Source organism: Schistocerca piceifrons, chromosome 7, assembly GCF_021461385.2.
Source record: "Schistocerca piceifrons isolate TAMUIC-IGC-003096 chromosome 7, iqSchPice1.1, whole genome shotgun sequence".
Classification (NCBI taxonomy): domain Eukaryota; kingdom Metazoa; phylum Arthropoda; class Insecta; order Orthoptera; family Acrididae; genus Schistocerca; species Schistocerca piceifrons.
Genome location: NC_060144.1, coordinates 89,754,081 through 89,767,228, shown reverse-complemented (window position 1 = coordinate 89,767,228; position 13,148 = coordinate 89,754,081). Strand labels below are relative to the sequence as shown.

At 37.2% G+C, this 13,148-nt stretch overlaps 1 protein-coding gene across 1 annotated transcript; it reads left to right on the top strand.

The window, feature by feature from the left end:
• The first annotated feature begins 298 nt into the window (after positions 1–298).
• LOC124804736 (60S ribosomal protein L10a) lies at positions 299–8,918 on the top strand. The gene is made up of 5 exons (XM_047265030.1): positions 299–398; positions 508–663; positions 4,511–4,659; positions 8,230–8,402; positions 8,706–8,918. Exons 1-5 carry the CDS (start codon positions 394–396, stop codon positions 8,874–8,876), a joined length of 654 nt encoding a protein of 217 aa, XP_047120986.1. The 5' UTR covers positions 299–393; the 3' UTR covers positions 8,877–8,918.
• Positions 8,919–13,148: the final 4,230 nt, after the last annotated feature.

Sequence of the window (13,148 nt, the reverse complement as noted above, 5' to 3'; positions counted from 1 at the left end):
GTTTCGCTTTATGCACTGTGGGATCTTTTGACGTTGCGAGACATGAGGGCAAGTGTGAGTAGTCACAATCTGGAGGTATTTAATTCTCTGCAGAAAGTCCAGCAGCAGCTTCTAGTAAGATTTTGCAATTTTAAGCAGCTGCGGTCTTGTCCTTGCGTAAACATGCATGACGCCTATATATTTCAATAAATTCAGCAATGAACTTTGTTTATTTTATTTTTTTTATTTTCATGCAAGTCTCAAGTGCGACATTTCCGGTATTGGTGTGTAGATTATCTTTGGAATTAGTGTAGTGTCATCTATGTTCATTGAGTGTGTCATCTTCCATTTGAGGTTTGCCCATTTCCTGTCGTGTTCGGGTGAGACTGCCGAGGTGGACATTGTGCTGCGAAGATGAGGTAAGGATGTGATCTGCAAATTTTTACTTTAATCTTTAGTTTGTAAACCATGTTCATTTTGTGTTCAACTGTATGTTTGGTTTTAATGATTTGTATAACTTTATTTCAGTTCGAAGGTTTCCAGGGATACTCTGTACGAGTGTATAGGTGCTGTGCTCTCGCACGCGAAGGAAAAGCAGAGGAAATTTGTTGAAACTGTGGAGATCCAAATTGGCCTGAAGAATTATGATCCGCAGAAGGACAAACGATTTTCGGGGACAGTGAAGTACGTGATAACCTGACTCGAGATACCTTTATTTCTACTACAGAATGTTTCCAAAGCACTGAATAGCTTAACATAATTCATAACTTTGGGAAATAGTGTGAGCTCTATTTCATTTCGACACGGTTGTTAGTGAAATAAAGGCATCTCATGCTACGTCAGGGAGCTGGGAAGTTCCTGGCGGACCTGCACCCAGGGTCTTAAAATAATTGGGGAGGTAGTTAACTACCGTTATTTTATTCGTTGTCCTGTATGGCGGTAAGTCAGCAAAAGAGCAGTAGGCTAGTTTGAAAATCCGTAAACGATGCAAGAAGTGTGTATGTAACCACGTGGTTTGTCTATGCAGGTACTGATATTACTTTGGCATTGTTTTGTTGCTGAAGGAACTTAGCGTTAGCTTTTCTTTACACAGAATTGCATTGCTACTTAAATTTAGGTTGTTGCAAAAACGTTTCCATGGGTTGATACTAGGTGGTAGTCGGTGAAGTGTAGGAGACCACTTTCTTCACTTATGCCATAGGGTAGCTGTAGACCTGTGTATTGCTTGGCGTGGAAGGATAAGCCGTTATGAAGTTTATCAGTGTTAAAAAGGTAGTAAAATGTTTCAGCATTTACACTGAGCACGAAGGCCATATCAAGACTAATGGTAATTTGATTCATGCTTAGATTTCTAATGCAAGTATAGGAAGGAATCTTACAGTATGACAGTTATAGGAAGTGCAATAAAATATAATTTCCTACAATTTGTAATATTCGTGTTTGTATTGTTGTAGATGGGACTTCCCTAATCTTTTTAACTGTAAAAGATATTTGACAATTTTTCTCAAGTGGTTTGATAACTGGGAGAAACATGTAGCAAACAGTGTGCACATGTGGGCTTGGGAATGAATTGATATGCTAAAAACTATTTGAGTGTGACTGCCTGTACAAATTGTAAGATATTGGCATTAATTTAGTTGCATTGGACATGGTGCAGCCCTTTCTGCCCAATGTCTTCAGCACCATTCATTCCCTTTAGTGTGAACAGTGGAAGTGTGGTTGTGAGGAAAGTCTGAATATAGTATTAGGTTCTGATAATGGCGTTACTTTCCATGGTTTAAGTGAAATCCATAATGAATCTTATACGTAGGTTTCATATACTGAAATTAGAGAATTAAAGACATTTAAGAACTATTTTATTTTAATAGAATGTTGCTAAACTGTTGAAGACTCATATAAGTTTTTTGTACAGTTGTTATACCTTCTTAAGGCAGTGCAAAATTTTGACTTTACCCCATGTTGCATATATATAATTTTTTTCTGAAGTTGTGTAATTACTGATTCATAATAGGGTAAAATATCAGAACACACCTTGAGTTTTATGGAAACAAGGCAAGTCAGTGAGGATAGGTTAACCCTTAAATAGCTGTTAACTTGTCATGTTCTGAAATGCAGTTTTGAGTGGCCTTTGGGTGTTCATGAAACCTGGGGCCACAGGCCATCCCCTGAGAGCTAGTGAGTGATATCTGTGCTTGGGGTTGTGAGCTGTTCACAAATATTATACAGTGGATTTTGTGCTGCTTGTTAAGAGCTTCAGTTCAGCCTGCTAAGAATGTAAAAGATCTGACAGCTTGTATGAAAGGTACATTAAATGTACCAGTTCTGTCAGATTTGTAAAACATGTTAGTTCTTTCTAAACGTAGTACAGCTCAGGTGTGGAAATATGAACAATGACTGCTTATTTGATGCTGATGTGAATAACTCTTCCACAAATGTCAGAAGGTGTAAGCTGAGTATTCTCAACAAGAGATGTAATTGACAGATTTGTATGAATATGATGGTGAAACACTTAGCCTATAATGAAAGAATGGTGTAGTAACAAATTTGATTGAAAATGAAACTTCCTGGCAGATTAAAACTGTGTGCCCGACCGAGACTCGAACTCGGGACCTTTGCCTTTCGCGGGCAAGTGCTCTACCAACTGAGCTACCGAAGCACGACTCACGCCCGGTACTCACAGCTTTACTTCTGCCAGTACCTCGTCAGGTACTGGCAGAAGTAAAGCTGTGAGTACCGGGCGTGAGTCGTGCTTCGGTAGCTCAGTTGGTAGAGCACTTGCCCGCGAAAGGCAAAGGTCCCGAGTTCGAGTCTCGGTCGGGCACACAGTTTTAATCTGCCAGGAAGTTTCATATCAGCGCACACTCCGCTGCAGAGTGAAAATCTCATTCTTGATTGAAAATGTTTCGATGTTCTTAGTCACACAGTTCACGTTCAGTACTAAAATCAATTGGGGATTGGTCCAAGTAGTAAGCTCCTCTTAGTTGTTTCCTTAGTATATTCTATGCTGTGTAGTATGGTGATACGGAGTGTTGTGGTGTTTTGTATGTGAGGTAGGTGTTGACTTGTAGCTATGAAGGTATGTTGAATTACTGATGTGTATTTGTAATGTGTAACTATTGGAATTTAACAATTACAAGAACTATTGGAAGAAAAGCCACTTTTAAATCTCTGTGGGATTTGTAACAAACATTAATGCAGACAACTTTCATAGGCAAACTAATTTTTTGTTTCTGCGATAAACTTAGTGACACGAAACATTGTGACAAAGCACCCTAGAATCTCACAGCTCAGCACCAGCTGGAGGATTAACTTTTTGTTAGCAGATGTCAGTGCCCTATCATGATTGAAAGCTGCCAGTGAGAATCCAGTTGATTTCATTTGGTTTGTGTGAATGAATGATATTCGAAATGTTCTTGACTTTAGATGTCCATTGTGGATTGATGTGTGCACATGCTTGTGCTTGAATATGAAATGTTGGACCCTGTTACAATAATTACTAATTGGGTACTCAAAGCAGATTGGTGGCTAGCTGCAGTAGTAAAATTGTTATTCTGGATTGATATTCAGTTGAGACACCAACTGTGTAGTGCAACATACTACTCAATGTAAACTGACATTGGTTTGTGTTTTCTTAAATCTGCAGAATTTTTTGGGTCTTCACTTCGGATGTGATGCTTGCTTTCATACACTGATGTGATGGAAGTTACAGGATACCTCTTAATGTCTGACCTCCTTTTACATGGTGTAGTGCAGCAACTCAATGTGGCATCAACTCAAGTTGTTGGATGTTCCCTGCAGAAATATTGAACCATGCTTGTGAAAAATTTTGTCCGTGCAGGATTTTGTGGATGAACTGGCCTTCAGATTGTCCCATAAATGATGAGATTAATGTTGGGTGATTTGGGTGAGCAGATCATTCACTTGAAGTGTCCAGAATGTCATCCAACCAATTTTCAACAGTTGTGGCATGGTGATATGGCAGATTGTCATCCTTAAACTCCAAAGTTCGGGAAACATGAAGTTGTGAATGGATGCAAATGGTTTCAAAGTAGATGATTATGCAAATGGTTGGTAGTCTGTGCTTGTTGGGTATCATTGATTTGTATTTCCACCTGGTCATTTTAGTATTGGGTAATACAATTGTTTTTGGTGGATTCTAGTTCCATGGACTAAGAATTAGGTGAAATTGTCCATAAATTTGAGGCTTGCAGGGTGCACTGGCTAGTGGATTTTAAAGTTTAATGAAATCTTAAGTTAGAAATTGAATGTTTTGATCCAATGAGTTGCAAGTTGTTGGTAATTTTATTTTGAACTTTGTTCAATGTTTATAGTTTCTGTGGGAGTTTAGACCTCTTATTTTACATGTGTCCAATGAAATGGATACTATGGGGAGTTACGATAAAATTTTCAATGATGGTGTTTGCATGTATTATCGTGATCTTAAGTGACGAGAATACAAACTGAGAGCTCCATTAATACATTTTACTGTGTAGTGTTAAGTACAGTTATGAGAATTATATTGAATTTACAGGTTGAAGCATATCCCAAGGCCCAAAATGCAAGTTTGCATTCTAGGTGATCAGCAGCACTGTGATGAAGCAAAAGCCAATAATGTCCCCTATATGGATGTTGAAGCTCTTAAGAAGTTGAACAAGAATAAGAAGCTGGTTAAAAAATTGGGTTAGTAATGTTTATATTTTTTAGATGGCCAGTTATTATTAAAGGCTTGGATAAACTTACTTTTGTGTGAACTGCATTCTGTGTCTATGTAGTAACACTACTCATCAAAGTATAATAAATAACTTACGATAATTACTACATAACCCAAGTTGAAAGGATGTACTGTTGAGAAAAGAAAACTATACTGTTATACTTAGATTATCACTTTTCTTTAGCAGGTAATTAGCATTGCCATTTCTTGTGGTCCTTAGCTTCCTTTATTATGTTGCTGTATGTGCTGCTGTTCATCACATCATCCAGGGTCTGATGTATCTTCAGCCTTTGCCTCTTTTTCCACATATCCTCACTTTTCATAAGCACAACTTCTCGTGTGTCCAGTCCAGTTTTTTCTTTTTACTTTCTTTAAATGCCTTTGTTCTTCCACTCTTGGGTCTAATTTTTCGATCTATACATCCATCTTATTCCTCCTATCATCTGCTGCCATGTTCAAATACCAGAAGCTTCCAGCCTTGCTCCTTATTCCTGTATCCAGGATGCAGTGTCGTGCAGGATGACTTGTTGCAAAACATGTCTTTCTCAAAGCGTTTCTGTAGTCTATAAAGTTCTTCTCCTACTGAATACCTCTTTTGCCATTGCTGTTCTAGTTTCCTATGCTGATCTGCTATTATGCTACATAGTTATTTCAAGATTTGCACTTGTTCTAATACTTCTAAACTCAGCATTATCTTTACCCCTCTGTTAGGATAGCAGAAAACGGGCTTGTAGTTCTGCCCACTTGGTATTGTCTGTTCTCACTTGTATTAGTGCTTTTTGATTTAAATAAAATAGTTTTCCAGTCATCTTCTCCCTGAATTTGCAACCTTATCTGAATCAATATTATCAAATGCCTTTTCCAGGTCTATGGAAAAATCTCTCCCAAAATTCACACTGGTTTCTGCTTGTGAAATGAGGCTAATTGTCCTGTGCTCACAGCATTTCTTAGTTTCTCTTTTGTATCAGAATCATTGTTAGTCCTGGCTATTCTCCAGTATTGTATGTTGAACATACTGTTTCTCTTACTCCTTGGGTCAAACATTTTAATATTTCTGGATGTTTCATTGCAGCAATTATTTTACCAGTTCCATTAGAATTGGTCCTTGTATTATCCACATTCTTCATCTACATCTACATGATTACTCTGCAATTCACATTTAAGTGCTTGGCAGAGGGTTCATCAAACCACAATCATACTATCTCCCTACCATTCCATTCCCGAACAGCGCGCGGGAAAAACGAACACTTAAACTTTTCTGTTCGAGCTCTGATTTCTTTTATTTTGATCATTCCTGCCTATGTAGGTTGGGCTCAACAAAATATTTTCACATTCGGAAGAGAAAGTTGGTGACTGAAATTTCGTAAATAGATATCGTGCCGAAAAATGTCTTTGCTTTAATGACTTCCATCCCAACTCGCGTATCATGTCTGCCACACTCTCTCCCCTATTATGTGACAATACAAAACGAGCTGCCCTTTTTTTGTCCCCTTTCGATGTCCTCCTTCAATCCCACCTAGTAAGGATCCCGCACCACGCAGCAATATTCTAACAGGATGAATGAGTGTAGTGTAAGCTGTCTCTTTAGTAGACTTGTTGCATCTTCTAAGTGTCCTTCAAAGATAAAGTTGCAGAGCCGTTGGTTTCTGATATACCATTGGCTTAAATGCTCTTACTGTAGTGAGGTCTGCAGTGACAGAATGAGGACAAGAAATCATAAAATTTCTAAATAAGCAAATAAATTGTTGGCAGTCCATGAGCATGAAGTTTATCTGGATTACAGTTTTATCCTGTTTTATCATATTGACTTTCCAGTTTCTGTAATAAAGGACAAAATAGAAAAGTTGTGTATCATGTATATAGTGCCGCTGAACTATAACGAAATGTCACAGGTGAACCTTGGAATTCCAAAATAGCTAATGCCAAGTGTAGGATCTTCACTGGAGATTGCCTCTGAGCGTGCAAATATTAGATAAATGCATGAATTTGCAGTTGGCTGGTGACAGTGTCAGAGCAGTCACTTTCCTAGCACTGTGCAGTAGCCATTGCCTTCACAAGTGTGGAATTACACTGCATTATTCCCACATACCATGTCTACTCCTGTACATGTGCATTCCTATCAAACTAATCATGCCACCTGTGGATGCAATGGGAACTAGATGAATCTCATTGCTCTGAAAAGAGCAATGAACAGTACAAAGCAAACAAGTGTGGAAGACATTCCTCTCAAGATTCATTTTTCACATCTGGCAGTGTTTTATATTGAGAACATATGTTGAATGCCCCTGCTTAAAACAAGACAATTTCTTGTGCAACAGAAATCGTATGTTTATAAAATAGCCTTTTCTATCAAGGAATTGCCCAACTTTTGAATGTCTGCCATTTCCTGATGGAATGCAGTTTTTTAACCGCATATGTTACTGTTTGTGTTTGCCGTCTGAGTTATCGGCAGTTTTAGCGAATGATGTGTGGGCTGTTGAGTGTTTTATTTTTATCCATTGTAGCAATATGGTGAAGATCATTTAATTTTTAGTTCTGGACCTCCATTTCTCTACACCATATTTTATAGACCTTTCTCCCCATGTTTTCAGCTGTTTTCTGTTGATTGGGGTTGTGTAGTTGAACTTGTCTTAGTGTCCTTTAGTTTAGACATGAATGCATAAGACCCTAGTTTTTGTGTTCTGAAACAAAACAATGCAATCAAAGAGTTCAAATATAAAAGTTCAAAATATAAGTAAAATATGAATACCTTCCATGGAATATGAAAGGCATATTACTTGATGATTGGTTGTACATAGTAATTTGATACTAGACCTAATAAATGTCATCAGCAAATGTAAGAATAAGAGAAATGCAAAATCTTAAGGGAATGTTGATTTGCCTCAATTACTGCAGGTAACTTTTTGTTGGCAAGGTAGATAAATGAATTTTCATCACATTGTCAGTCATCTGTATTCTCTAACACACCTATTGTGCACATGAGGATGTCTTAACTTCATAAAGATTGACACGTAAAAGAACTAACAATACAAGGGAACTGTTTGGCTCTTCTAGAACAGTGTTCTTTTGCTTTCTGGGGATAATTTGGCAGTTACATAAGAGAAAGCATAAGATTTATGATGTAAAAGATTAAAAATGCAGTTTGATTTGGAAGTGTAAACAGATTGAAAATTAACATTTTATATAGTTACATTTCCCAGTTTAGATGCAGTCACAAAGTTCTTTTGATATAAATTAGAAGTGTCTATTTATGTAAGCCTGACAGCTTTTAGTACATATATTGTATTGCAAAAGCTGCCAAATGTGACATTTGTTTTAGAATGACTGAATCAGATGTGAATATAAATTTGTGACACAGCAGTTAAACACACAATGTGCACTTCTGCACTGTGAAAAGCTCCACTGGCTTGAAAACTTCATCACTGTGCATGTGTGATAGAGGCAGTTTGTTAATGTATGAAGTTTTCTTGTGACTGCTTGAATGAACCTAGTGGTATCTGTAGCATTACATATTTGATGTCAGATTTTTCTTTTTACAGCAAAGAAGTATGATGCATTTTTAGCAAGTGAAGCACTCATTAAACAGATTCCAAGATTGCTTGGACCAGGCTTAAATAAGGCAGGCAAATTTCCTGGTCTTCTTTCACACCAAGAAGCAATGATGGCAAAAATTGATGAAGTGAAAGCAACAATTAAGTTTCAGATGAAAAAGGTACATCTTAGCTTTTAAATACTTCAAATTGGAAAGGAAGTTTAAAAGTATTGCACCAGAACCCTACAGTCCAGTGAAATAACTGGAATGTTTCTATTGAGTGCATAGAGTAAGGGATGAATAGACATCATGCATATGTAATATTATGCAAGATCGCTTTCATGCCTACAGTTAGTGCTGACTGTATTAATTGGTTGTAATGTGTTGAGTATATATGCATCATTTTTGGAGAGCACACCTTAATTTTTTAGTTTTAGTGTTGCTTCATTTTAGGGTAAACTGAAATGCTGTATGTGTTTATAGGTGCTGTGCCTTTCTGTTGCTGTTGGTCATGTAGCCATGTCAGAAGATGAGTTAGTACAAAATGTGCACTTGGCAATAAACTTCCTTGTGTCATTGTTGAAGAAGCACTGGCAGAATGTCAGATCTTTACATGTGAAGTCAACTATGGGACCACCACAGAGATTGTATTAAACCTGTTTCATTTTTGTGAACAAATAAATACCTGACCGTAAACTTGATTTTATTTTACACATCTGTAAGCCAATGTAATAAATTTGTGTATGGATGCTTGCATTTACCCTGTTGGATAGGCACAAAAGCTTCTAAAATTGAAAGGTAATTTTGAGAGATCAGTAACATCTCACTACAGCAGGCAAATGCTTTTCTGGTAAAAATAATTTGCTTCTCTTACAATACAAATTTCTAAAGAAACTATGTAAAATTACCATAAGTGAGGATTTCCTTGAAAAATAGTTCCCTCAAAAATTACAAGGCGTTCAAAAAACTGAAATTACTTTTTAAAAGCTTCATATTCAAATTGTTTACAAAATAACCCTATTCCCTTTAAAATACTGTTACAACTAATACATTTTGTCACACTGGTGCTCACACTGTTTTGTAGTCTTCAGGAACAACTGACAGCACCTCCATCCTTTTTTCTTGAATTCTTCAGTGTTGTCAAATCGGTGTTCTTCCTTGCTGCTTTTCATGTGTGGAAGTAGTCACATGGAGACAGGTCAGGTGAGTAAGCTATGTGGGGCAGTGGAACCATGCCATTTTTATTAAATGTCAGAACCCAATGAGCAAACTTTATAGCAACCCTTTTCATTCCCAAATTTGTCATTAAAATTAGTTGAACCAATCTCAAAGATAACCCACCAATCTGACAGTCGATCAATGGATGTCCAGAACGAGGTTTCAGTTGACATGTCGCCTTATGCAATTTTTCCTATAGCATCTTGGTGAGCTGTTGTAAACATTAAAATTGCTTCAGCAGCATTTTTACTGAGTAGAAAACAATTTCACAGCTGCACATTGTTCATGTAAACTTATATTTGAAACAAGAATATAAGAGCACTAGGAGAAACAATCACTGTGAGGTGGCACTGGGCTGACAATGATTTGTGGTACACACAGTGGCAGAAATTTCTACTACTAAAGCTCTGACAATGGCAGTATTTTACCTGTTGTAATTGTTTTATTGTAATGTTTAGGCTATGATTAAATAAATTGATTAGACAAATTCTAGTTACTTGTTACTTGATCTGGCATAAATATATATTACAAATTCTTGCAAGAGTTATATATAAAACCGTGTATGCTAAACAGTTGTGTATAAAGGCAGTTCCAGTGTTAAAGGGGACTGATCAGTAATGTTACTACTCAGCTGTTGTTAGTTCATTTTGTTTTGTTCATAGCTTCTGGTTTCAAGTCTTAGATTTTCCATAAACTTTTAATTAACCAGATTTTGTAAAATTTTTACTAGTGGACCTGTTCATAAAGCTCATGAATTCCTTTAAAAAAATAGCCACTGCTTGCATGTATCTTTTTTCATCTGATTTCTGTGTAGGGAGAATGTAGTGGTCAGCTCCTTGCTACACATCAATGATTTTCAATGTTGAATAGTGCTGGATGATATTCTTGGTTCATTGTCTTTTTCTGTGATGTTTACTCATTTAGGTAAAAAGTAGTCTTTTACACAAATATATAGAAAGCTATTTTGGCCTGCTTTGATCCACAACTTCATTGTAAAACAGCAAATTTCAATAGCTTATTGATGGTAGGTGAATGTAAGTTTAAGGTTGTAAATGCCAAAAAGTAAAATATTTTTTCTTTGGGAATGGGAAGACTTTGCACCTAATTGGAGGGTGGTTCCTTACCTGTTCCCACCATACATTTAAATTGACGCAGTTTATGTATGTGTGTGCAACTGGATACTGTTTGGACTTGGTGAGATGGTGCTAAGGGAACATTTCCTGGACACTGTGTGGCTAGACACTAAGGGTTGTGATGAGTACATGGCCTTGTGATATCATTCATTCTAATGATGCAAGAAATTGTATCAAACTTGTTGCATATTATACCTTTATAAACTATCAATTATGTTTTACAATTATTATTCTTGGTTTTTGAGCTAATTATTACTATAGAGCAAGGTTTCCCAAACTGTGTAGTGAATAAGTGTTCTGTGAGAAACTTAACATTGTGGCTTCTTTCAACATTTGTTAATGACAAAATGAAGTTCTGCATTACTTTTTAATTTTATTAACCTTCAAAATAAGGTTTCCATCAAAGAAAAGGATTATTAAAGTATTCCATCAAGTGTTCTGTGATAGAGAATTGTGTATAGACTTGAGACTGAGCTCAGCAAAAGCTGAAAATATCAGGTGGTTTGTTGGAGAATAATTTGCTTCTTCAATGGTGAGGATTTCTAAAGTTTACATATGTGTTCCTTTCCTGTAACTTCTGTATTAATTGCAATAAGTTGTTAGATGCAGAATCTGATATTAAGACTACAGCCACAAGTGATTAATTTTGTTTAGTTTGTGTGAAGGTTTACAGGTAAGTGAAAGAAATACCAAAACTGTTAAGGACAAAAGGCAATCAGTAGGTCAAAGACAATAGTGTAACTTAATAACTGCAGTACTAATGAAAAAAGAGGAAGCTGTTTGCTAAGTGCTAAAACTTGGTAGCAAAATGAAAAAGAAAAGTACACAGATTATGGAAGCTTTCCCCCCCCCCCCCCAGGCTAAGCAGACACTATTGAGGTTTAATATTGGTGATTTTAGTTGTGTGCAGATGAAAATGAAATTTGCAGTGGAAGTGCAGGGTGCCTCAGGTCTAGTAATGCAGAGGTCCTAGTTTAGATTTGTGGAAAGGGTGGGAATTGGATGTGCTCAGCATTGTGGGGTTCTCAGTAATTGCTCGAATAAAGTGAGATTTATACAATGTGCCAAATTGAAAAAAGTTGACGCAGTGAACAAGTTGGCAGCCGAACCTTATGCCTGGCGACAGAGCACCATGGGCCTGACCTGAGAGGGGGTGAATAATCCGTCACTAAGTGTGTGGCATTCAACTAGGGATGGGCTATGATCGCGCTCGAGACGCGCGGCGCGAAGGCAATGTCTCGGGTACGCTCGAGAAATTGTCAGTGCTGCGCTCTCTGAGAAACAGCGCAAACCTTCAGTGCAGGAAGCACTGAGCCGCAGCGGTCGTACTCGTCGTACGTACGTGCTCGGAAAAACTTTGAAATTCTATATCAACTGTACTACCGTTATTGTTTACTGAAGTATTAGTATATCTCATAAGACAAAAATCATAGAATTGTTGTTTAAAACAAAGCACAGAATTCGTATAAAACAAGCTTTATTCTTACAAAATAAATTACTTTGTACATTGTGCATGTATGCATTCATGCTTAAACGTAAGAGTACTATAGCCTTTGTACAGAAAGTGCGTACATGAGTTTACTTACAGAAGAAACAAAGGAAACAAGTTGTTCAGTAGAAGGCATTTTTACATCGCATTGCTACACTGCCGTCGATTTTTGTTTATAAATATTTTATTAACCAATTGGCCTTTTAGTCTGCTTCTTTGTTTATAAGTAGTCCTGTTTTCGAAAATATTCTTTCACTGGGAACAGAAGTTGCAGGTATTGCAAGATATTTTTTTTTGGCACGACAGATAGACCTGGGTAACTGTTTCCATTTTTTTCCGAGTAGTGTAAAGGATTATCCGTGCGTTGTAGGTACGGTTCTTCCAAATGTCGTTGTACCTCCAGGTCTATGCTATCACAACCGCTTTTCATTAGATTTTTATTGGAAACCTCTTCATCGAAAGAAGCCCACAAGGAACTACTGGCGTTTTGTACGACATGGTATTCGTGGATAGTGTCGTTAGCAGTAGAATGAATAGATCGTACGGCCTCTACCACGTTTGTGCACTCTGAAATTAGGCTTGCAACGGCATGTTTTGAATGAATGGGATTCGTAAATAGTAATGTTTTGAATCTTGGGTCGAGAACTGTGGCAACGGAATGTACTTTGTTTGTTTCTATTAAGCCTAGCCGGGCTATTGGTGAGTTGTGCAGCGTTGCTGTAACTCTTGTGCTGTCGTGGTAGCCCACTTCCCATTGCATACGGTTATGATAAGCTGTCTGATTACTGGAATAGCTTTCGAAAGAGGTGTAGGTTTCATCACTTGTTACCACTTCAAATGGCTCTAGTACACGTAAACATTCGCTCAAAATTCGCCACTCGTCAGCTGTGAGGTTCTCTACACCTGAATACAAAGTTGATAAACAGGCTGCAATGCATTCCTTTTGCTCCACTAGACGTAGCATATAAAACGTACTGTTCCATCGGGTTTCTGTATCCTGAATTTATGAACAGGTTTTTTCATTAGATCCTAGATCTCATGGAGTTTTTCATTAGCATTGAAACTTGTTTTAAAATAGCTAACAAT